The sequence below is a fragment of the Vicugna pacos genome, chromosome 35 (genome assembly GCF_048564905.1).
Source record: "Vicugna pacos chromosome 35, VicPac4, whole genome shotgun sequence".
NCBI classification, from domain to species: domain Eukaryota; kingdom Metazoa; phylum Chordata; class Mammalia; order Artiodactyla; family Camelidae; genus Vicugna; species Vicugna pacos.
This window is the reverse complement of record NC_133021.1, coordinates 5,248,921-5,275,316: the sequence shown is the minus strand read 5'-3', so window position 1 is coordinate 5,275,316 and position 26,396 is coordinate 5,248,921. Positions and strand designations below refer to the sequence as shown.

The 26,396-nt window shown below is 38.1% G+C and overlaps 1 protein-coding gene across 2 annotated transcripts in view; it reads right to left on the bottom strand.

Annotated features, from left to right (window-relative positions):
* Positions 1–26,396, bottom strand: part of CCDC7 (coiled-coil domain containing 7) — a 177,810-nt gene that overhangs the window by 6,000 nt on the left and 145,414 nt on the right. The window contains exons 26-31 of one of the 2 annotated variants that reach the window (XR_012067091.1): positions 26,136–26,213; positions 22,842–22,952; positions 22,370–22,501; positions 11,789–11,893; positions 10,300–10,413; positions 5,126–5,236 (exon numbers count right to left, since the gene is read on the bottom strand). Coding sequence is in view for 1 of the 2 variants with exons in the window: in XM_072955093.1 (XP_072811194.1) it covers positions 5,126–5,236; positions 11,789–11,893; positions 22,370–22,501; positions 22,842–22,952; positions 26,136–26,213 (537 nt within the window). In the remaining variant the exon portion in view is untranslated. The remainder of the gene's footprint in view (positions 1–5,125; positions 5,237–10,299; positions 10,414–11,788; positions 11,894–22,369; positions 22,502–22,841; positions 22,953–26,135; positions 26,214–26,396) is intronic. The other variant, XM_072955093.1, reaches the window with a different exon arrangement.

The window sequence follows — 26,396 nt, the reverse complement described above, 5'->3', positions numbered from 1 at the left end:
TTGAGTATATTACTAGCTGTGGGTTTGTCATATATGGCCCTTAGGATGTTGACTATGATTCTCCTGTACCACTTTGTTGGGTTTTGATCATGAATAAATGCTGATTTTCGTCAAATGCTTTTTTTTCTGCATCTCTTGGGATGATCATATGATTTTTGTCCTTCATTTTGTTAATGTAGTGATCAAGCACATTTACTGGCTTGTAAATGTTAGACCATCCTTGCATTCTGAATGATTCCCACTTGATTACAGTGTATAATCTTATACTATTGAATTTACTTTGATAGCATTTTATTGAGGATTTTGGTATATATGTTCATCATGGATACTGGGCTGTCATTTTCTTTTTTATTGAAGTATAGTTGATTTAATATGTTGTCAGTTTCAGGTGTACAGAAAAGTAATTCAGATATTTCTTTCACAATTTCATGATTCAATCTTTATAGGTTTTATGTTTCTAGGAATTGATCCATTTTTTCTGGGTTATCCAGTGTACTGATGTTCACATAGTCTATTATGATCTCCTGTATTTCTGTGACGTTCAGTTGTAATTTGGGGGAAACGTGGTCTCATGCATGCAGTCTTTGAGCTCCTACTTGCCCACTTAAGAACAAGCCTGGGGCTGGGAACACTTTTTACCAGGAGATAAAGAACACACACAGACTGTATCAAACTGATCACCTTGTGTGGGGGAAATCTTTCCTTGTTTCACACTCAGTGCGTGTGCGTGCTCTCGTTCACGTGCGGAGATTCTGGGTCTTGTGGAACCTGCCCCACCGTCTGCTCTGTCTCCTGTGGGGCAGGAGGAGGGCCTTTCCTCTGTGGCACAGGAGGAGCGTGCATAGGCCAGCCGCCTTCCACTGGCCCCGGGGAGAGCCCTGCTAACCGTGGGGACCGGCAGTACTGAGGCTCACCTTGCTCTGGCTCTTCTCATGTAAGCAGAAATTGTTCCACCCAGTGTTTGACTGTACTGTGTTTTCATTAGCAATTCTGATACCAAGAGGAAATGGGCAAAAGTGCCCAGAGTCCTCCCCTGAACTTAGTAACCAATGAATAGCACCTGCTCCCTCGGTGCACAGTATTCTACCAGTCAGTAATGTTTCCTCTTTCAGTTATAAATTTGGGTCCTTTTGTTTGTTTGTTTTTTGTTAGTCTACCTAAAGGATTACCAATATTGTTTATCTTTTCAAATAATCAACTCTTTGTTTCACTGATATTTTTCTATTATCTTTCTAGTCTCTACTTCATTTATTTTTGCTTTAGTCTTTATTATTTTTTTCCTTCTGCTAACTTGGGGGTTATTCTTCCTTCTCTAATTCCTTTATGTTTACTTAGGCTATTGACTTGAGAGCTTCCTTTTATCTTAGTGTAGGATTTATTGCTATACATTTCCCTCTTAGAATCACTTTGCTGTATCTCATCAACACCTTATTTTTCATTTTCATTTGTCTCAAGATGCGTTCTGATTTCCTTTTTGGTTTCTTCTTTGACAGACTGGCTGTTCAGGAGTCTGCTGATTAATTCCATGTATCTGTAACATTTTCCATTTTCTCCCCATTATTGATTTCCAGTTTCATAGCATTCTTGTTAAAGATGTATGACATAATTCCAATCCTCTTAATTTTGTTGATTTTCTTTGTAGTCCTGTATATGATCTATTGTGGAAAATTTTCTGTGTGAGCTTGAGAATAAGAATGTGTATCCACGTCAGGTTGGACGGGATGTTATGATGTCTTTTAGGTACCTCTGGTCTACAATGTCATTCAGGTCTACTGTGTTTTTATTTTGTCTAGATGATCTATAATGTTGGAAGTGGGGCACTGAACACCCCTGCTATTATTGTATTGCTGTGTATTTCTCCCTTCAGTTGTGCTAATATTTGCTTTACTGAGATGTTCTAATGTTCTCAACACTGGAGCATCTAAATAATCATACATATCTTATTCAACAAAAGGATATAATTATGTGTGTATATGTCTAGATATACACACAAAATTGTATCTTCTTGTTGAACTGACCCCTTTATCACTATATAGTGACCTCCTTTGTCTCTTTGGACCAATTTTGACTGAAAGTCTGTTTTATGTGATACAAGTACAGCCACTCCTGCTCTCTTCTGGTTGTCGTTTACATGGAATATCTTGTTCTGTCCCTTCACTTTGGGCCTATAAATGTCCTTAAAGCTAAAACAGGTCTCTTGGAGGCAGCCTACTGTTGGATTTTTCTTTTTAATCCATCCACTCATTCACTGTTTCTGAGTAATTACTGATAGGTAAGATCTTGTTATTTTCGTTTTGTTAATGTTTCTTTTAGTTCCTTTCTTCCTCTCTTCCTCTCTTGCTGTCTTCTGCGGTGATTTATTTTTTGTAGTGATATGCTTTCATTCCTTTCTCCTTACACATGTTTTTACTACAAATGTTTTCTCTGTGGCTGCCATGAGGCTCACATACTGTGTGTTATAGACATAGTCTATCGTAAGCTGGCAACAACTTACTTCAATCACATACAAAAACTTTACATTTTTCTTCACCTCCCACATTTTATGCTACTGATGTCACACTTCATATCTTTTTACATTGTGCATCCAATAACAAATCATTGCAGCCACAGTTATTTAAAAATTTTTTTTAACTTTTATACTAGAGGTGAAAATAGGTTCCTTGGTTTACTTTAGCTCTGCATTTCAATTTCATTTACTATGGGACACTTTTTGTTCCATGTTTCAGCCAAATGAAAAAACTTTTAAAGCACTTTCTAATCTTCCAAGATGCAACATTAAATGCAGAATTTCTTCTTATTGGGTCTATATAAAAAATTGATGTGATCAAACTTTATGTTCCTTCACCATTATATTACACCCTTAGTATCAATTCCTACATGTATTTCCAAGATTTCTGTTCTCAATTGGAAAAAAGAATACAGTTCTTTTGGAGTGCAGCATACCTCCTCATAGATCACACCTTATACTTCATGTTCAGAGGTCTGCTGAAACTTGAGCCTAGTTACAGGTCGAGAAGCAAAGGGGAGAGATGGGATGAGTCTTGAGGAAAATCAGGAGTGTTTTGCACAGTGACCACCTCAAAGGAGGCCATTACAGTTTCCTCAGTCAAAGCAGGGTTAATCTCATCATACAAAGGTGGGAAGCCTTCTTGTAAGGACAAGGAAGACTCAGCAGGATTCAAGTGTCAGTGTCCCTGGCTTCATCACTATCTTCCCATATATCACCACTCCACTTTTCAAGATCCCACTCCTTTCCAATCAAAGTTCTCATCTTAATAGCAGAAACTCCGTGAGGTTGGAATTCAGTGTGTTTTATAATTCAGCCACTTTCAAGAAGAGACTAGATTTGGTTTTCAGCAATCTCAGCCCTGCAGCTGCAGGAGATGCAAGTTTCTTTCACGGTAGACATAGAAGCTTTCCAGTCATTTATGCGGTGCTTGAGCTGGGAATGTGAGTCCCACCTGAGTTCGCCGTTTACTTTCCCCCATCTTGTCCAGCACAATCAGGAGCAACCAGTCAACCTCATTATATTCATTAGTTTGACAAAAATGTTCTTAAGTATCAAAGAGATGGCCACCAAGAAGCCTACATCATAATTATTTGATTATGAGAAGTCAATGGTGATTTTTGGTAGATTTCTCTTGCAACATCAAACCATGAACCATCAGTGTTCTCTTTACTGCTGGAAATAGTCATCTGTGCATTTAAAACTAATCAGATTAGAAAACTAACTTAAAAAACCCAGAACCAATTTGGAAAATTCATCCTTGAGATTCTCTTCCAAAATCTGTACCAGGTTGGGCTCTCCAGAGGAGAAAGAGAAAGAGAGATTTTAAGGAATTGGCTCATCAACTGTGGGGGCTGACAAGTCCAAAATCTATATGGCTGGATTGCAGGCTGGAAATTCTGGCAGGAATCAATGTTTCAGTCTTACATCTAAGGCAGTATGGAGGCAGAATCCCTTCCTCTCCAGAAGACTTCAGTTTTTTTCTCTTAAGGTCTTTAACTGAGGAAACATGCCCACTCACATTATGAAGGGTAATCGGCAATAAAACCAAATGAACAAGAACTACAATTATCAACAGTGACGTTGAACCAAAAAAGCAAGTTCCCTAAGGAGACGTACAGCACAACTATAAACAACCAACAGCACAAACCCTTTACAGACAAAAGCACCCCTGATGCAAGTGTAAAGAAATGCACAGGAACAACAAACACCACACTCAGAACAGCAGGAAGCAGTGACATGAGGAGAATAGAGGGAGGACTTAAAATACTAAAGACACGTTATATTTGTTAAGCTGGAAACAGACACACCAGTGTTCATTACATTAATTCTTATACCTTTCCATATTTGAAAATAAAAGTAACGGAATCTAAAACACTTGGGTTTATCTGGTTCATAAGATGCTCAAAGATAGATTAAATTGTCTATTATACTAAGTTAAAAATCCAAATAAAAAATTTCTAGTCCTTCTGATAATGTCCATTTTTCCTCAAATCCATTTTTGAAGCAAATAGAAAAAAACAGATAAATAAATTTATTTAAAATATACACCAAAAAATATACCAATATCAAGAATTATAGTAGAAAATACAGAGCAATATCAAAATCAAGATCCAGTAAAGAACGAACGCTCCTTTTCCCTTCTTAAAACCAGATAACAGTATCAAGAACAGGTGTATCGAATAACAACAAATATGTTTTAGCAGATAATGATACTTGACAAGAACTGAAATGTGAATGCTGGCTAAATGCCTTACCTTTAAAAATGAAGTAACCATAATAGCTCTATAAGATTCCATGAAAAATATTGCCTAAACTTGTTCTCTATGAAACAATATTCCAAAAAATGAGAAAGGTAGAGTTTCTTCCTCAATAAATTTAAGAAATATACTATAAGAATTAGAATAATAAAGACTATGAGAAGTAGTGAGGGGTGCTAATAGCATTAAAGCATTTACAAGTTCGGCAGAAATCCAAGTTTTGGTAAAGTGTGTTCTAAAACATTTAACTTCAGGAAAATATTCACCTAAGAACATTAAGTAGCTGTACACTTAAATGTATTTTTAAATTGTCAAGTGTTTTATGACAACTATGTCTAAATGTCAATATCATACATACCTCCCAGTCTTTCCGAGCGATAAACTCCACTTGTTTGAATTTGATCCTTGTATCCTGCAGCTGATTCTACGTCGTTAAGTGTAAAAGTCTCATCTGAGAGTTCATCCACACCTTCATCAATCAAGATAAAGAGAACTTTCAGTAAATTAAACACAGGAAACACGACTGAGACTATCTATTGGGGCCTAATTCCAAGAAGGTTAGGAAAGTATTCTTTCATACTATGTCAGGTAAGAAGAGAAAAACGATTACTTAGTGACTGCCAGAAGTTCATTTAACAGAGTTTAATGTTTATGCTGGATAAAACTCTATGAAAAAACAGAATTATCAATTCACTCCTAGGCATTCATTTGCTTAGTACAGAATATATTTCTGTCTCAATCCAAAAGTTAACACCTTGATTTACGGTGAAGCACCAAAAGATATTCCTATCAAAATTATAAAGCAAACTAGAATTATGAATCATTATTATTTTAACAATTGTCTAGTTCTGGTAAAGCTGGTATGATAAATATATGAGGCAGAAATTATGATGATCTTCAGCTAATATTTCTTACATGACTAACCATATAGATCTGTCAGTATAGATCTGTCATATACATTTTTTTATATGATGAAAACTCAAAATCATCTTAAAGCTGCTCAGTGAGCTACAAGAGAACACAAATATACAATTAAATAAAATCAGGAAAACAATACATATACAAAATGAGAAGTTCAACAGGAGATAGAATACAGAGAAAAGAACCAAACAAATTCTGGAGCTGAAGAACACAATGACTAACTGAAGAATTTAATAGAAAGCTTTCAGTAAGCAGACTTGATCAGCAAAGGAAAAAGAAATCAGTGAGCTCAAAGACAGGTAATTTGAAACTACCCAGTAGAACAACAAAAAGGAAAATAGTGAAGAAAGCCTACAGGACTTACGAGATGCCATCAACTGAACAGTTACACACAAGACAGGCGTTCCAGAAGGAGCAGAGAATGAGAAAAGCACAGGAAGCATATTTAAAGAAATAATGGCTTAACACTTCCCAAATCTGAGGAGGGAACTTGACATCCAAACTCATGGATCTCGAAAGACTGAAAATAGACTGAACCCAAAGAAGTCTATGCTGAAACATAATTAAACTGTCAAAGCTAAAAGACGAAGAAAGAGTTCTGAAAGCAGCAAAAAACTTACTGCATACAAGAGAACCCCCGTAAGATTACAGTGGATTTCTAAGCAGACACCTCATAACTACAAAAGAGACAGAAAACAACTAATAAAATGGCAATACTAAGTCCTTAACTATCAAAATTACTTTAAATATAAATAAATTATAGTCTTCAATCAAAACACATAGATTGGAGAATGGATAAAAAATAAGATGCTATTACAGGCTATTAACGAAAGATCCAGTTTAGACTTAAGGACATACATAGGCTGAAAAGGAAGGGATGGAAAAAGATATGTCAAGCAAATGGTAATCAAAGGATATCAGAGGTAGCTATACTCATGTCAGACAAAAAAAGACTAATAGAAAACCCTCCCAAAACACAAAAAGAAGGTCATTACATAATGATGAAAGGATCAATTAAACAGGAGGATGTAACAAGTTAAAATATATATGCACCCAACAAACGATCACCTAAATATATAAGGCAAACATGGACAGATCTGAAGAGAGAAATAGCAAATCAATAATAGGAGACTTTAATACTCCATTTACAATAATGGACGTATCATCTAGACAGAAAATCAGTAAAGAAAAATAAATAAATATAAGTAAAATCAGTAAACAAACAGAAGGCTTGAATTACTCTAGACAGCAACAACAACCACAACAAATGCAAGGCATGCTAAATTGCAAAAACCAGTCTGAAGACTATCAGCACCAGACTCGTATAACAGAGATTTTAGAATTATCATACTGGGTGTTTCAAATAATTAATATGCTAAGAGCTCTCACAGAAAAAGACGCAACATGCAAAAACAGAAGGGTAAGGTAAGCAGAGATCATTTGGAATCTCTAAGAAAAAAAATCAAAAGAAAATGTTACAAATCAACAATACTACAACAAAAACATAGAATGCTTTGATGTGCTCATCATTAGATTGGACATAGTCAAGGAAAAAATCAGTGAGCTTCAAGAGATGACACTAAACACTCCCCAAACTGAAAAGAAGAGAGAAAATTAATGGAAAAAAAGGAACAGAATATTAGAGATCTTTTGGACAATTACAAAAGGTGTTATATACACATAATGAGAATATCAAAAGGAGAAACAATGCAACAGAAGAAATATTGGCTTAGAGTTTTCAAAAATTAATGACAGACATCAAACCATTGATCACAGAAACTCAGAGAACACCAAAAAGGATAAATACTAAAAAGTCTACACCTAAACATATCATACTCAAATTGCAGAAAATCAAAGTCAAAGAGAAAATCTTGAAAGATTCCAGAGCAAAACAAAAACAAAATACAAAAATACCTTATCTACAGAGGGTAAAAATATCTTGTACTTCTCATCAAATTACACTAGCAAGTAGAGAATGGAGAGAAATATTTAAGGTGTTGAAAGAAAAAAAATCAACCAATCTAGAATTCTGTATCCTGAAAAATTATCCTCCAAAACTGAGATACAATGACTTCCTCAGATTTAAAAAAAGAAATGAAGAAATGTATTGCCAATAGGCTTGCAATTGCAAGAAAATGTTAAAAGAAGTTCTTCAGAGAGAAGGAATATGATACAAATCAGAAATGTAGATTTACATAAAGAGAGGAATGGCATTAGAGAAGAAATAAATGAAGGTAAGTGATTTAACATTTTTTTCCTCAAACTTGGTTGACATAACAGGTAACAGTTTATTCATAATAATAATAGAAACAATGTATTCAGTGATTATAGCTTATAGGGAAATAAAATGAATGAATGAATGACAAAAATGTTAAAAGGAACAGGAAGAAGGAATTTGGATTATAATTATCAATTACCTATACTACTCATGAAATGGCACAGTGTTATTTGAAAGTGGCTTTCAATTAGTTGTAAATGTATACTGCAAATTCTAAGACAATCACTAAAAAAAAATTTTAGAGAAGTGTAATTGATATGCTAAGAAAGGAAAGAATATGGAATCATATTAAATATGTGATTAAAGGCAGAGAAGGTAGGAGAAGAGTGGAAGATGAAAAATAAAGTACTAGGGCATTGAAGAGAAAATAGTTATAAATACGGTTAATATTAAATCAAATATATCAATAATCACTCTAAATGTGAATGGTCTAATTAAATGGTCTAACATCAATTTAAAAAGATTGTCAGGGTCAAAAAATAAACTAACCCAACTATACGTTGTCTATAAGAAACTCACTTTAAATATAAAGATAAGGTAAACTAAAAATAGAGGGATGGAGAAACATTATGCTAACACCAATCAAAGTAAAGCTGGAGAAGCTATATTAATATAAGACAAGGCAGACTTCAGAGCAAGGAAAATTGACAGGGATAAAAAGAGCATTACATAATAATACAGGGGTCAATACCACAGAAAACATAACAATTCTTAATTAGTATGCACCTTACAACAGAGCAACAAAATGCATGAGGCAAAAACAGAACTGCAGGGAGAAAGAGACTAATCTACTATTATATTTGCAGCTTTCAATATCATCTTATCAGTAATTGACAGATACATCAGGCTGAAAATCCATACCTTAGAAAATTTAATAGAATAGAAAATGTATGAAGTACACACTAAGACCACAATAGATTTAAGCTATATTACTCTAATGCCAAAGCTAGACAAAGATATTACAATACAGGAAATATACCTCACAAATAAGATGCAAAAATCCTGAACAAAATATTTGTAAATTGAGTGTCTAAAAATAATTATATACCATGACCAAGAAGGATTCATTCCAGGTATGGAATGCTGATTCAGTATTCAAAAATCAGTTAATATAATCCATCACATCAACAGACTAAAGAAAAAATTATATGATCAGCGAAGCAGAAAAGCATTAAAAAAAAACCCAAGACCCATTCATGATAAAACTCTCAATAAACTAAGAATAGTGGGGAACTTCCTCAATCTGATAAAGAACATCTACCAAAAAAAAAAAAATCAACAGATAACATCACACTTAATGGTAAGAAACTAAATGCTTTGCCTCTCAGGTCTCAAATAGGTCAAGGATGCCCCTTCTCATCACTCCTATGCAATCTCACACTGGAAGTCCCAGCTAATGTAGTAAGTCAAGAAAAGGGAATAAAGGCATATAAATTGAGAAAAATAAACAGAACTTTTTTGTGGATCAACAACAGCAACGGAACACTTGGAATTATAAGCTGTTATAATAAGTTTTCCAGGTACAGGTCAATACACAAAAGTCAGCTGATTTCCTATATACCAGCAATAAACAAGTGGAATCTGAAGTTAAACACAACAGCATTTATATTAGCACCAAAAATGAAATATCTAAGTATAAATCTAACAAATGTAAGAGAGACATCAAAGATTTAATGTAGAGATGTTCCATGTTCATGGATAGAAAGGCTCAATATTGAAAAGCTGTCAGCTCTTTCCAACTTGATTCAATGCAATCACAATCAAAATTCCAATAAGCTATTTTTGGGAGTTTTGGAGAAACTGATTCTAAAGTTTATATGGAAAAGCAAAATACCCACATTAGCTAGCAAAATACCCACATTAGCTAACAAAATATTTGTAAATTGAGTGTCTAAAAATAATTACATACCATGACCAAGTAGGATTTATTCCAGGTATGGAATGCTGATTCAGTATTCCAAAATCAATTAATATAATCTATCACATCAACAGACTAAAGAAAAAATTATATGATCAGCGAAGCAGAAAAGCATTAAAAAAAAACCCCAAAACCCATTCATGATAAAACTCTCAATAAACTGAAGAAAAATAAGGTCAGAGGACTGATGCTACCCAACTTCAAGACTTCCTACAGAGTTACAGAAATCAAGACAGCTGGTGAAAGAACAGAGGAAGAGGTCGACTGTAACAGAACAAAGAGACACAGACCTACACAAATGTGGTCGATGATCTCTGACAAAAAGGCAAAGGCTATTCAAGGAGAAACAACAGTCTTTTCAGTTAATAGTACTGACACGAAAAAGGTGAATCTAGACACAGTCTCATCACCTTACCAAGAACTAACATGCAAAACTCTCAACCTGCTGGAAGAGAACAGGTGAATGTCTAGGTGACCTTCAGTTTGGTGTTGACTTTGTAGACACAACACCAAAAGCACAATCTTCCCCCTGCCCCCGAAAAAAAAAAAAAACCTGGTAAGTTAGACATCATTTTTTTTAAGTTTAACATTTTTTATTGAGTTAGTCATTTTACAATGTTGTGTCAAATTCCAGTGTAGAGCACAATTTTTCAGTTATACATGAACATGCATACATTCACTGTCACATTCTCTTCTGCTGTAAGCCACAAGATCCTGCATATATTTCCCTGTGCTACACAGTTTGCAATCTTGTTTATCTAGTCTACATTTTGAAATCCCATAGACATCATTTTTAAGAAAACAAACACATGCACGCAACTTCTGCTCTGTGAAAGACACTGTTAAAAGAATGGTAACACAAGCTGCGGGCAGGAAGGAAGTATTTGCAGAACACACCTGATAAAGAACTGTTATCCAAAATACACAAAGAACTCTTAAAACCTGACAATCAGAAAACAAACAACTCAATTACAACATAGGCAAAGACTGAACAAATATCTTACCAAAGAAGTCACTTAGACAGCAGATAAACATCTGAAAAGATGTTCACAGGGAATCGCAAATTCAGACGAGATACCACTGTACACCTATAAGGATATCTAAATGCTGGGCACAACAAATGATGTCAGGGATGTGGAGCAATGGAAATACTGGTGTGTAGCTGGTGCGAACACAATACACTACAGCCACTTTGAAGACGGTTTGGCAATTTCCTACAAAGGTAAACACAGTTCTACCATATGGTCCAGAAATCGTGCCCCTCAGTATTTACCTAACAGTGCTGAAAATCGATGTTCCCACAAAAGTTATGTAGTCAGTACCCAATGGGTGCTAAGCTGTTTGGACACAATGAATGAAGAAAAAAGCCATTGAACTTTCTTGTGGTTTAGGATCATTATGAAAAAATTACTGAGACCGTACAGACACCATGAACTTCTGTCTGAACTGTTTATAAAAGACTGTGTAAACACTTACCACAAGAAAGCAAACATAGTTATACTATTATCAGACAAAATAAACATTAAGGCAAAAAAGGTGTTTTTAGAGATAAAGAGTGTACTTTTACAGAAACAAAGGCTCATGTCTACCAGGTAAGTCTAACAAGTATAAACTTGTACCCATGAAATAACATCATTTTCAAATATATGAACAAATCTGGCAAAACTACCAGGAAACATAAGAAATCTACCATCACAGTGCGAGACTGTAACATCTTGGTAACACAAAATGAACAAACAGAACTTCAACAAAATTAAAGCAGCACTGACCACCAAAGTAAACGTATGTGATCTGACAGATTTACAAAAAAGATGTGCTTCAACGTTCATAAATCTAAGACAGAGGGGTTTTACACTCACTTCAACTAAAAATAAATAGATGATACTGAAACTTATCATACTTACTACTTAGTGTTTCCATTTCGACAGGCCAAAGTTTCTTAGTCTGAGGCTGGTTTTTTGACAATTCCACTTCCTCCTTGGTTAAGAGATTTAGTGCCGCTTTCTGAGCTACAAGAAAGATGTTTTTAATCCATTAAACAGAAGACCGTATTTATTGAAAATCCTCTGTAATTCAAATACCTGTTAATTATCCAGGAATATTCCTTCTCATGTTTTGAAACAAAGTCAAATACCACATTATTGAGAAAGTGAATTACAAAGTGAGTACGTGAAGTGTAGAAATAATGGAAGTGCTTTTCAAAAGAATAGTTTTACAAGGTATTCACATTTTAGGATTCAATTCAATATTTTTGTAACTGATATGGGTGAGAAAAAAAGAAATGATAAATAATACATTCAAAATAAATTTAGAAGAAGATTCAAAAACAGATTAGGTAAGAAAGCCAGAAAATACAAGTGATGATACACTTACTTCTTAAATACCCATACTTCCCGTAAAGGTAAATGTATTAAATGCTCCATTAAAGCACAAAGATTGTTGCACTGGATTAAAAAATAACTAATCATATACAGTTAAGTCAAAACAATATAAAAAGGTTAAAGTAAAATGATGAAAAATTATTTTATGCAAATAGTTACAAAAGACAGATACTGAGCTAACATGAGGCAAAACAGACAAAAGGCACAAAAAGCTACTACGAAGTGTCCATCACAGAGACGGATTTCAGTTCACTAAGAATATATAACAATTTTAAATGTGTATATTCATTACCTATAATCTGTATGTAATATATATGTATCTGTGTATTTTCCCTATGATACAAAAACTTTGGAAACATAAAACTAAAACTGACAGAACTACAGAGAGTAATGGAGAAATAAACACTCAAAGTAGTTGAGTTTAACGTACATTTCTCACAAATGATAAAATAAGCGTAGGACTTCAATGAAATTAAGATGGTAAAAACAACACAAATCAACTTCACCTAATGGAGAATGTACGCGCGCACACGTTTTATATGTTAGGTGCATGTGTGCACACATGTATATATGATACAGCATATAGCATGTACGTGATTGAATATTCAAAAACTAAAGAAAGAAATTAAATTAAAAATAATTATACAATATTCTTAATAATTATACATACTACTAAGTTTCACTTCTCTGGCAGTTCCAAGTGTCTTAGTTAGAGATGAGCTTTTTAAGGTTTAAACTGCATCTTTAGGTGAAAGATTTTCATCTGATTTTTCATCCATTTTCTCAGCTACAATAGAGGCTCTTACTCCAACAGAAAGTCAAATAGCTGGGTTGTGAAACCTCTGGATTATTAATTCATACCAAAAACAACTCAAACTTTCCTTCCAGTTTCGTAACAATTTAAGCAAACACACACAATTTAAACAAATGATCAGATCGTCCTATTCCCTTCTCCTGCCTCGTCTTCCCCCCCCCCATAAAAACCCTCTGGTGCATTTTCAAAACAGATTATGAAATTAACTATAAAAATCACCAGAGTGCTTTCCTGAAACTGTGGAGGATTCTTGTTGCTTCATAATACACTTAGAAAGTTGTAATTATAGACTTTATCTTACTAAGGGTATTCACATTTTAAAAATACTTTAAAATTTTTAACAACATACACGATTGATTTAAAAGTTAGACTGATTAAAAAGTAATAATTCCAAAATAAGGAAAGAAAATAGAAAGAAACCTGGATCAGGAAGAAAAACAGAAAGCACCTAAAAAAGGAAATATTTAAATCCAAACGTATTAATAAGCACAATAATTTTAAGTGGATTACAGGTTGTAGGGATAGACAAAGACAGTCATACAAGATTTATGAACAATTTAACTATCATCTACTTATAAGAGAGATCACTGAATTATAAGAATATAGGCAACTGAAAAGTAAAGAGGTGGGAAAAGATGTACCGCGCAAACAACCACCAAAACAGTCTGCCGTAGTCATGTCAATGTCATACAAGACAGGGTTTTATTCAAAAGGTCTTACTGAAGACAAACTTTCATAAAAAGGAAATGTTGAGTCCATATGGAATACCCAACATCTTTATTTGCATGCACCTAACAACACAGACACTAGCAGGAAAAGGACAATACCACAGGAAACAGGTAAACCGCAGTCACAGTGTGACTCGCAGTGCGAGGGTTCAGAACACACTGCTCCACAACTGACAGAGTGAACACGATTCAAGAAAACCAAGAAACAGGAATTTAAAGAACAATAAAATTTGACTTAGATGTCTGTAAGCTTGTAGCAGACACATTCATAAACAAAACTCTCCTTAAAATGTAAAATGATTGAATATACTCATAATTAGAATGCTTTTCATCTGATACCTCGACTGTTTTCTGGGCTTCAGGAAGAAAGGCTTAAAAAGCACTAGACAGAGAACCAGATCTGTGGTGGAGCCTCTAGTTTACAACACGTGTTCGTTATCCGACAATATTTTATCTCACTTTTTAACGGTAAACAAACACATCTAACTGAAGTGTAAACAAATGAATACACTTTCCACATGTGTATATATATATGCAGTCTTGTTACTTTTTGGATATACAGAAGTATTAAATATATTAATTAGAAATATTATAAACACTATTATAAATGTTTTGAATTATTATTTAGTTTTCCTACAATAATCATACTTTTTGAATAAAGTTTAAAATTATTGGTATCAAACATGGCTAAGGAAAAATACATATAATAATAAAAAATATAGAGTGTGAAAGAGTGAAAGAGACTTCCGGGCAAGATGGCGGAGTAGGACACTTGTAAGTCACCCTCTCCCACAAATACACCAAGACCCACATCTACAGACCCACTCAGCCAACCAGAGCACCTGCGGAACTCCGACAGAACATCGCCCTCTTCAAAAGATATAGACGCCAAAAATCTGGTAGGAGAAAAGGAAAAAAGAAAGAACAAAAGGCAAAGCAGCGCAGGACGGGTCCCGCGGGGAGGGAGCGGCAAAGGAGGACTGGCGCTCGCTCGCTGGGTCTCCCCTCTCCAACTGAGAGGCCGGCGGGACGGAGGGGGAGCCTCCGAGGCTCGGATCTGTACAGAGCATCCCTTGTCTGACAGAACTAAGTTAAACGGGCACAGAGCGTCCCCCTGACACCCAGCCTGAGACGCGGGCCGGCAGCGGCGGGCAGGGCCAGGCTGCACAAGCTGGGCGGAGGACGGGGGCGGCTGCACGGAGGCAGCTCCAGGGGACTGCAAGGCGCTGGGCGCCGGGGCTGTGGGTGTACAGGACAGAACAACCTGGGCCCTCCATAAAACAGCAAGGTTGATGTGCTCTCGGGGGAAGGGTGCATACCCCCATCTCTGAAAACCCACGGAAACTTTTCAGGGGAAGCGGGGCGGGGCCCAGGCAGAGCCGCCATATTCTCCGGCGCTGAGCACCCAGGCAGGGGCAGAGGCGAAACCTGCGTCCGCACTGAAGGGCTTAGCAGCCTCAAGGGCCAGAGACGGGCCTACAGCCCTGGGCAGATAGGATCCTTCCATTCTGGTCCCCCAGAGAACTTGCTCCACAAAGACAAACAAGCAGCTGGGTCTTGGCTCGGAGCAGGGACGAGGCTGCCCCTTGGTCTTCCCCAGCCCACCCGCGGAGCGCGACCAGGGCGGAGCGCCAACCAAGGCAGAGCGCGACCAGGGCGGAGCGCCGGCGCAGAGCGCGCAGCCGCATAGAGCAGCGGAGCTACCGGCAGCGCAGGCAGGGGGAGAGTGGCCCCCCACCTGTCGGGCAGGAACACAACCCCTGACCGAGGTGCTGGGAGGGGGCACGACCCGCCCTCCTGCCTGGCCAGTCTGCAACATCTGACTGCGGCATCCGGAGGGGCAGTGACCCGCCCGACCGCAGCAGAGGAGAGCTGCATCTGACCCCCTGTTAGAAGGAGGCGCGATCTGCTTGCCAACAGGTGCTGGGAGCAGCACAGAAGAGGGCGCCAACGGAGGGCCTATGAAAACAAGCTGAGCTTCCAAAACAGGACAAAGACAGAAGGACATCACATTAAAAGCACACACACTCCAGGAGAACACCGACAACCCCCCTTTTTTTTTTTTTTTGGTTTTTGTTTTGCTTTGTTTTGTTTTTTTGTTTTCTGTTTTTGTTTTGTTTTAATCTGTTTTTACCTGTTCTATTTTCAATTACTCTTTTAATTTTTACTTCTTAATTCATTTCTATTTCTCTTGGGTTTTGATGTCCTGTTATTGATTAGACACAGGCTTCAAACACATATATTCATCTCCCCACCCCCCCTTTTTTTTTAAAGGTTTTAATAGGACGTCTCCACCCGATTAATACTCTGCTTCAACCCGCTCTTCTATTATTCATTATACATTGTTTTCAAACCCTCTTTCTCCCTTCTTTTAAAAATCTTTCTCTCTCTCTCTTATTCTTTTCTCTTTTTTTTCTTTTTTCTTTTTTTTCCTAAGTTCTATTTCTAAATAGGCATTAGATAGATAAAATCCTTAAGATCCAAAATAGACAACTGATACTCCATAAACCACAGTGCCAGAGAGGTATGAGCAAGATGAAGAAGCAGAGAAACCTTTCCCAATTAAAGGAGCAAGAGGAATCCCCTGAAAGAAAGCTCAATGAAATAGACATCGATAGCCTACTAGATCAAGATTTCAAAAAAGGAGTGATCAAATTGCTGAAGGAATTAAAAGAGATAATGCTTAGAGAAATAAAAATGTCAAAAATGAAATTGAAGCTATAAAGAAGAGCCAAGCAAAATGGGAAAACTCAATGACAGAGATGAGGAATGATCTAACAGCTGTGCAAAGCCGACTAGTTAATGCAGAGGAACAAATTAGTGATCTAGAAGACAGGGCAACAGAAAGCACCCATTCAGAAGAACTACAAGATAAGAAAATAAAAAATAATGATAATAGCGTAAGGGACCTATGGGATAATATAAAGCGTCCCAATCTTCGCATAATAGGGGTCCCAGAAGGGGAAGAAGGATCAAAGGGGATTGAAAAGATTTTTGAAGAAATCATGACTGAAAACTTCCCAAACTTAAAGAAGGAATCAGATATACAAGTACAGGAAGCTCAGAGGGTCCCAAACAGGAAGAACCCAAATAGACCCACACCAAGACATATCATAATCAAGATGGCCAGAGTCGAGGATAAAGAAATGATTCTAAAGGCAGCAAGAGAAAAGCAAAGAGTGAACTACAAGGGAACCCCCATAAGGCTCTCAGCTGATTTCTCTACACAAACACTACAGGCCAGAAGGGAGTGGCAACATATATTCAAAGCCCTGAATGAAAAAAAGATGCAGCCTAGGATACTTTATCCAGCAAGGCTATCCTTTAGGATAGAAGGAGAAATAAAGAGTTTCACAGACAAAAAAAAAGCTGCAGGAGTTTAGCAATACTAAACCCATGCTAAAAGAAATATTGAAAGGGCTATTCTAAATAGAAAAGCAGCAGGATGCTACAGAAATCAGAAACGTACAACTGGAAAGGTGATAACTCATGAATTACAAATAAAGAAAACATGAATTATAAAAGAAGACATACAAATCACTGAGAGTGGGAGAGGGAGGCAGGGAAATATAGAATTTTTTTTTCGTTCTTTTTTAAATTTTTTTAACAGTAGGATGGGTTTGAGATCATGTTATTATCAGTTTAATAAAAACGGGTATAGGCTAATAGATTTACAAAAAAGGGTAACCACAAGTCAAAAATTTACAAGGGAGTCACAAAAATTAAATAAAATCCATGATAATACAAAGGAAAATTACCAAACCACAAAAGGAAGAAGAAAGGAACAAAGAGGATATACCAATTCAACTGCAAAGATGAGTTCAAAATGGCAATAAACACACATCTATCATTAATTACTGTAAATGTTAATGGACTAAATGCTCCAGTCAAAACACATAGAGTGGCAGAGTGGATAATAAAGCAAGAACCTTCAATATGCTGCATACAAGAGACCCACTTTAGGGAGAAGGACACATATAGATTGAGAGTGAAAGGATGGAAAAGGATATTCCATGCAAATGGAAAAGCCAAAAAAGCAGGTGTTGCAGTACTAATTTCAGACAAAATAGACTTTAAAACAAAGGCCATAAAGAAAGATAAAGAAGGACATTTTATAATGATTAAAGGAGTGATACAAGATGAAGATATTACACTCGTTAATATATATGCACTCAATATAGGAGCACCTAAGTACATACAAGAATTACTAACAGAGATAAAGGGGGATATTGATGGGAATACAATCATAGTTGGAGATTTTAACACTGCATTAACATCACTAGACAGATCTTCCAGACAAATAAACAAGGCAACAGAGAAATTAAATACTACAATAGAAAAGCTAGATTTGGTGGATATTTTCAGAGCTTTACACCCCCCAAAAATAGAATACACATTCTTTTCAAGTGCACATGGAACATTTTCCAGGATCGATCATGTACTTGGGCACAAAAGAAACCTCAACAAATTTAAGAAGATAGAAATTATCTCAAGCATCTTTACTGACCACAATGCCATGAAACTGGAAATCAACAACAGAGAAACAAAGGAGAAAAAAAGAAAAGCATGGAGATTAAACAATATGTTATTGAAAAAACAATGCATCAATGAGGAAATCAAAGCGGAAATTAAAAAATACCTTGAGACAAATGATAAGGAAAGCACAACCACTCAAAACCTATGGGACACAGCAAAGGCAGTGCTAAGAGGGAAGTTTATAGCGATACAGGCCTTCCTCAAAAAAGAAGAACAATCTCAAATAAACAAGTTAACCCACCACCTGAATCAATTAGAAAAAGAAGAACAAAAAGCCCCAAAAAGCAGCAGAAGGAAGGAAATAATAAAGATCAGAGAGGAATTAAATACAATAGAGATTAACAAGACCATAGAAAAAATCAACCAAACCAAAAGCTGGTTTTTTGAAAAAGGAAATAAAATCGACAAACCTCTGGCCAAACTCACAAAGAAGAAAAAAGAGAGAGCACAAATTAGCAAAATAAGAAAGGAAAATGGAGAAATTACAACAAACAAAATAGAAATACAGAATATCATACAAGAATATTATGAAAAACTATATGGAACCAAACTGGATAACCTAGAGGAGATGGACAAGTTTCTGGAAACATACTGTCCACCAAAACTGAATCAAGAAGAAACTGAACACTTGAACAATTCGATCACTAGAAAGGAAATAGAAATAGCAATTAAAAACCTCCCTACAAATAAAAGTCCAGGACCGGATGGCTTCACCGGGGAATTCTACCAAACATACAAAGAAGAACTCATACCAGTCCTTCTCAAACTCTTCCAGACGATGAAAAGGAGGGAATACTCCCAAACTCATTCTATGAAGCCACCATCACCCTGATACCAAAACCAGGCAAAGACACTACAAAAAAAGAGAATTATAGGCCAATATCACTGATGAACATAGACGCCAAAATCCACACCAAAATTTTAGCAAATAGAATCCAACAACACATAAAAAAGATTATACATCATGACCAAGTGGGGTTCATCCCAGGGACACAAGGCTGGTTCAACATACGCAAATCAATCAATGTAATACATCACATCAACAAGAGAAAGGACAAAAACCACATGATCATCTCAATCGATGCAGAAAAAGCATTTGATAAAATTCAACACCCATTTATGATAAAAACTCTCGCCAAAGTGGGTATAGAGGGAACATATCTCAACATAATAAAAGCTATATATGACAAACCTACAGCCAGCATAGTTCTCAACGGTGAAAAACTCAAAAGCTTCCCACTAAAATCTGGGACAAGACAAGGATGCCCACTATCACCACTCCTATTCAATATAGTCCTGGAAGTCCTAGCCACAGCAATCAAGCAAGAGAAAGAAATAAAAGGGATCCAAATTGGAAAAGAAGAGGTAAAAGTGTCAGTCATTATATGCTGACGACATGTTACTATATATAGAAAACCCTAAAGGGTCCACACAAAAGCTACTAGAGCTGATTGAAGAATTCAGCAAGGTAGCAGGTTACAAAATTAATGTTCAAAAATCAGTTGCCTTTCTTTACACTAACGATAAATCAACAGAAAAAGAAAGTAAAGAAACAATCCCCTTTAAAATAGCACCCAAAGTAATAAAATATCTGGGAATAAATCTAACCAAGGAGGGGAAAGAATTATACACAGAAAACTATAAACCATTGATGAAGGAAATTAAAGAAGACTTTAAAAAATGGAAAGATATTCCATGCTCTTGGATTGGAAGAATCAATATTGTTAAAATGGTCACACTGCCCAAGGCAATCTACAGATTTAATGCAATCCCTATCCAATTACCCAGGACATATTTCACAGAACTAGAACAAACCATAATGAAATTTATATGGAACCATCAAAGACCTAGAATTGCTAAAGCATTACTGAAGAGAAAGAAAGAGGCTGGAGGAATAACTCTCCCAGACTTCAGACAATACTATAGAGCTACAGTCATCAAGACAGCATGGCATTGGTACCAAAACAGACATATAGACCAATGGAACAGAATAGAGAGCCCAGAAATGAACCCACAAACTTTTGGTCAACTCATCTTTGACAAAGGAGGCAAGAATATACAATGGAATAAAGACAGTCTCTTCAGCAAATGGTGTTGGGAAAACTGGACAGCAGCATGTAAAACAATGAAGCTAGAACACACCCTTACACCATATACAAAAATCAACTCAAAATGGATTAAAGACTTAAACATAAGACAAGATACAATAAACCTCCTAGAGGAAAACATAGGCAAAACATTATCTGACATACATTTCAAAAATTTTCTCCTAGAAGAAATAAAAGCAAGAATAAACAAATGGGACCTAATGAAACTTACAAGCTTCTGCAGAGCAAAGGAAACCAGAAATAAAACAAGAAGAAAACCTATGGAATGGGAGAAAATTTTTGCAAGTGAAACCGACAAAGGCTCGATCTCCAAAATATATAAGCAGCTCATACGACTCAGTAAGAAAAAAATAAACAACCCAATCCAAAAATGGGCAGAAGACCTAAACAAGCAACTCTCCAAGGAAGACATACAAATGATCAAAAAGCACATGAAAAAATGTTCAATATCACTAATTATCAGAGAAATGCAAATCAAAACTACAATGAGGTATCACCTCACACCAGTCAGAATGGCCATCATTCAAAAATCCAAAAATGACAAATGCTGGAGAGGCTGTGGAGAAAGGGGAACCCTCCTACACTGCTGGTGGGAATGCAGTTTGGTGCAGCCACTATGGAAAACAGTGTGGAGATTCCTCAAAAGACTAGGAATAGACTTACCATATGACCCAGGAATCCCACTCCTGGGCTTGTACCCAGAAGGAAATCTACTTCAGGATGACACCTGCACCCCAATGTTCATAGCAGCACTATTTACAATAGCCAAAACATGGAAACAACCTAAATGTCCATCAACAGGTGACTGGATAAAGAAGAGGTGGTATATTTATACAATGGAATACTACTCAGCCATAAAAACCGACAACATAATGCCATTTGCAGCAACATGGATGCTCCTAGAGAGAGCATTTCTCAAAGAGAAAGAAAAATACCATATGAGATCGCTCATATGTGGAATCTAAAAAACAAAAACAAACAAACAAAAACAAAGCATAAATACAGGACAGAAATAGACTCATGGACAGAGAATACAGACTTGTGGTTATGGGGGGGGGGAAGAGGGTGGGAAGGGATAGACTGGGATTTCAAAATTGTAGAATAGATAAACAAGATTACACTGTATAGCCCAGGGAAATATACACAAAATGTTATGATAAATCACAGAGAAAAAAATGTGACAATGAGTGTGTATATGTCCATGAATGACTGAAAAATTGTGCTGAACACTGGAATTTGACACAACACTGTAAAATGAGTATGAATCAATAAAAAATGTAAAAAAAAAAGAGTGAAAGAAACATATCAGTTAGGAAAAATGGGCCAAGAGCGAAGAAAGTGGTGGAATTACACCTAAAAATATCAGTAATTAAACCACAGATGATTAGGAGAGGTAATTAAAAGACAAGAATCAGGCTGAACTTTAAAATACATATAATTATAAGTTTCTTTGTAAGAGATACAGCAAAATCATAAACATACAGGAAAATTAAAGGTCAGAAAAAAATGTATTATGCAAACACCAACCAGAAGAAACACTTACAGCAGATAAGACAGTTTTAAAGGAAAATAAATAAAAACTATAAAAATGATGGAGTTAGTCTCTTCATTAGGACAAAACGTCTTGTCTCCTGAAAATACTATCAACTTAAAACTTATATGCACGTAAATAATAGAGTGTCATAAGATATAAACCAAAGCCTGCCACAACTACAAGGAGAAATAGAGAAATCCACCAAGTGTGAGGTTTAACGCATCAAATTCAGTAATTCTAACAGAAACAGATAAATCATCAGCAAAGATCCAAGGTCATTGTGATAATTACTACAGAAGCAGAGAGTTGAAAACACAGTCATAAACAAAACAGTGATCTGGGTTTAATTAGAAATAACTGTAAGATTTATATTTAACTACTTACTATCCAGATCCTCCTTTCTGGTAGCTCCAAGTTTCGTAGCCTGAGACTGGTTTCTCGAAAATAAATCTTCCCTCTCAGGAGGGAGATTTCCAAGTGTTGTCGTGTTGTTTTTCTGGTTTTCAAGAGGAAATGCTAAGTAGAAAAAAAATACATGTGTAATGGAACATCTGGATATGCCAAATAATCATCAATTTTTCTTTCCAGGTAGGTAACGTGAGAAAAATCAGGTGAAGAGTTTTCACAAGTGTGTGTCTTGTTACTTAGTAATTACTGACTATGCCAATGCCCACCAAATGGGATCATTGCGTTTACTTCGGTTCTCTAATTATCTCAGGGTATTCACACCTTAGGTTATTTATTTTTATTTCTATAAAATATGTGCTCAAATACATATTCATGAACCAAAGGGGAAAAAAATGTTCTGATGAGTTTCATTTAAAAATGTGAAATTTCCTTTAATTATCGTACTTACTGTGGCGTCTTTCCCCTTTGGAAGTTATTTGTTTCTTTACTTGCACTTGGGGTTTTGAAACTGAATCCTGATTCTCAAACGTAAGGTCTTTATCTGGTGCTCCGTAGTAACCTTTATAAAGAGGTGCAGTTAGTCCGCTAAACGGAGAGACACATCTATTGTGAAATCTCTAGATTTCAAATTTATAACAAGTATTCAACAGCGTTTTCTCTCATTTTTATAAAATAAATTATTATAATACTAGATCTGTGACAAAAATGGATGATGTTGAAGCAGTCTCATTATTTCATAAATAACCCTAAACAGCAAATGCATTGTATACTGGTCTTCAGCTTTCACGGGCTGTTTATGTCAGGTTGATACATAATAACAGAACAAGCAATTTAAATGCCGCACACAAGGTCATTCTAACTGCAACACACTTCACAACCATCCAAGTGTTCAAGCACAGGAGACTGGGGGAATAAGCTGGATACACACACACCACAGCTATGCGCCGGTACAACTAAGTACTGCTGCAATGGGAGGCAAGGGTATTTACGTCAGACGTAAGCATCTGTACACAGAGCGAGACACTCCCTTCCCATCCGCACTCATACACTGGGCGCCTGCACGCCATCATTTCATGCAAAGATGACAGACTGGCTGGAGCACTGGTGGAGCTGGTGCCCTTTTCTGTTTAGACTCCCACTTATATTACTGCAGTGGCTGAATAAAGGCTTAACTGTTACTGTCAGTTCTGTTCGGTGTCTTTACAGACCACCTGCACAACTGGCAGCTCCTTCTCACTGACAGATGGCGGCAGGCGGGGTGGCCCAATTCAGCACAATGTCTTTCTGGAAAAGCAAAAAGCATGGAGATCCCCCAGGGCACTTTGGGGAGATGCTAGGGAAGTCTACTGGCTTCTTGGGGAGCACTAGCTGGTCAACTGCAAGAGTCTGAGGGTGCAGCAGCACGCCTGGCCAGCCACACCAGCGAGGCTCAGAAGCGCTGAGTCAGGGATGCCGTGCGGCCCTCTGGGGAGCGCTAGCCGGCTGCTTATGGAAGCTTCTGGGTGGCAGGGGACCAGTGGTCCTTCTCTTCAGCCCCAGACTCCCTGCCCACATGCCCGGGGGGTCCAATCAGAGATGCAACAGAGGGGCTCTGGGAACTCTAGGGAAGCGATTCCTTGGCTATTGCTACTGTCCTCTGATGACGGGACAAAACCTGCCGCGTACTCTGCAAGCTAAGCGCACCCAGCAACTGATGTACATTAACGAGGCCCCGGACGACGACAGGCAGGCCACAGCACAGCACGCTGCTGACACTCATGACTTAGCGCAGTGAGGACAGGACCCTGGGGCCGCAGGCCCAGGGTGTAAAGAGGCCTCAGAGACCTGGGTTGTTCGCGTGTGTGATGAACGAAGTGATCTTCTTAAACTCAGTGAGAGACGGAGTACCTTGTGGGTGGTGTCACTATAAACCCCCCTCCGTAAGAGTGCCCTAACTGCAGAAGGTTTGCTCAAGGAGAAGGAAGAAAGACGGAAGATGAGAGGCAAATACTGAGACCCTCCCCTCCTCACCTGGGTGTTATTTACGCTGACAGCTTTTGCATGAACCTACTACTGAGATCTTCTGGACCACCATCGCAGAGCCTGTAGCAGCCCGTGAACCACGCTGGCGGTCCCTTGATTCTACAGTGATGAGTGACAACAGTAGCTGAGACTGTCGACCAGCTCAGATTTCTAGGTTAACATTGTGCTACTCCTGCCGGTTTTCAAGCTAAATCAAACTTATAATGTTCTGCAACAATATTTGGAACTGAACTGACATATTTTCGGGCACAGAAGCAGCAGCTTCTGCCCAGATGGTGAAGACTGACTGACAAAGGGAGCAACACAAAATGGTACCCACGTGCTCCCTCCTGGATTGTGCTTCTAGAAAAGCTGAGTCTGCTCACTCAGCAGCGGGTTCTCAAAGGGGAGGCTCATGGCCAGGTATTAGGCCATAAAGGCCACATGGGTCTGCGGGTCGCAGTCAGAGCCATTTAGTGGGGCAGATGGATGACCACAAGCCTCCCTGCCAAGAGTCCCCTGGCGAGAGCAGCAGCGGCTGCCTGGGGTGGGAAAGGGGAAAGCAGCCCCGTACTGAGTCTCAGGACGGCAGGGCTCCTCAGGAGACTGACCTCGTTCAGTCGCCCTGTCTGACCTGTGGGCACGGCCTCTGGAGCAGAGTCTCAATGGATTATTGGCAGCTCAACGCTGTCATGCAACTCTGAGCACTGGGTGCACCTCACTTTGTGACGGTCATGGAGGCCACTTACTACTGCCCAAGACAAAGAAACTTGGGGTGCAGCAACTGACACCTCAAACCCTCCTTCGGCATCACTGCCTGCGTGGATGAGCAGGATGGGTCTGGCGTCACGGAGAATGGGATGTAACACACAGTGGCATCTTTCCACAAGTCTGTCTAAACTCCCCACCATCTGTCATCAGGCAGGGTAGGACCCAGGAGAAGTCCTGCTCCTGGAAGGAACAACAGCCTTCCACTGTCCTGCAGATGCCTTCCTGGTGACAAGGGCCTCAGACAAGGGCACCTCCCAGTAAGGACTGGTCACTCTGTGCACTCACGTGGGGCAACATGACTCAGCATTAATACAGGCGAGGTACCAGGATCCATCACCCAAGCGAAACCCCTAAGCGTGGTCTGTAAGGGCGCCAGCATCCCACTCCAGAGCAGGCTGCCAGTACCTGGTCCTCTCAACGCCCCAAGTAAAGAGATCCAGCAACTGCTGGCACTCTCTCGTCCTGGCACTTTCCACACAGGGAACTTGATGGCACCCCTCTCTGCCGTCACCAGGAAGACCTCACCTCTATGTAGGGGCCCCCAGCAAGGCTCCCTGACTCCTACCTGCCGTTCTAGGTACGGAGTCCAAACACCCCCAGTGTGTCAGCTGGAGCTGGTGGTGGATGGTGCTGCTGCAGGTCAGAGGTGCCCCCCCCCCCCGGGGCATGACTCCCCAGAACCCGAAGCTCCCAGAGTCAGCTGAGGGGTGCACAGCCTGAGACACTGCTGGGCAGTTACAGGCCTTCGTGGATATTGAGTCCGTGTCCTGAGGCTGTGAAATGATCTTACGACCAGGAGGTACTACGTCTTTTGCTTTTGTTCTCTAGTTATCTCAGGGAAGTCACAGTTCAGGTGATTTATTTTTACTTCTATAAAGTATATACTCAAACACATATTCATGAACCAAAGAAAAAAGATCTTCTGATGAGTTTATAGTAATTTACAGTTACCCACAGGTAGTGCACTTACTATGACGTTTCTCCACGCTGCGCGTCACCACATCCGGAGTCGCGAGAGCCAGAGTCCCACCCGGTGCTCCGCCACGAGCTGCACAAAGAGAGGCACTCAGCCCACTAAACGCGAAACAGACCCACTGTGAAGTCTCTAGATTTCAAATTTACAACAAATGTACAGCAGCATCTTCTCTCATTTTTAAAGTTACCAATAAATTGCCACACTGTTAGATCTGACATGAAAATAAGAAAAGTTTTACTAGGTGCTTCTGAAGCC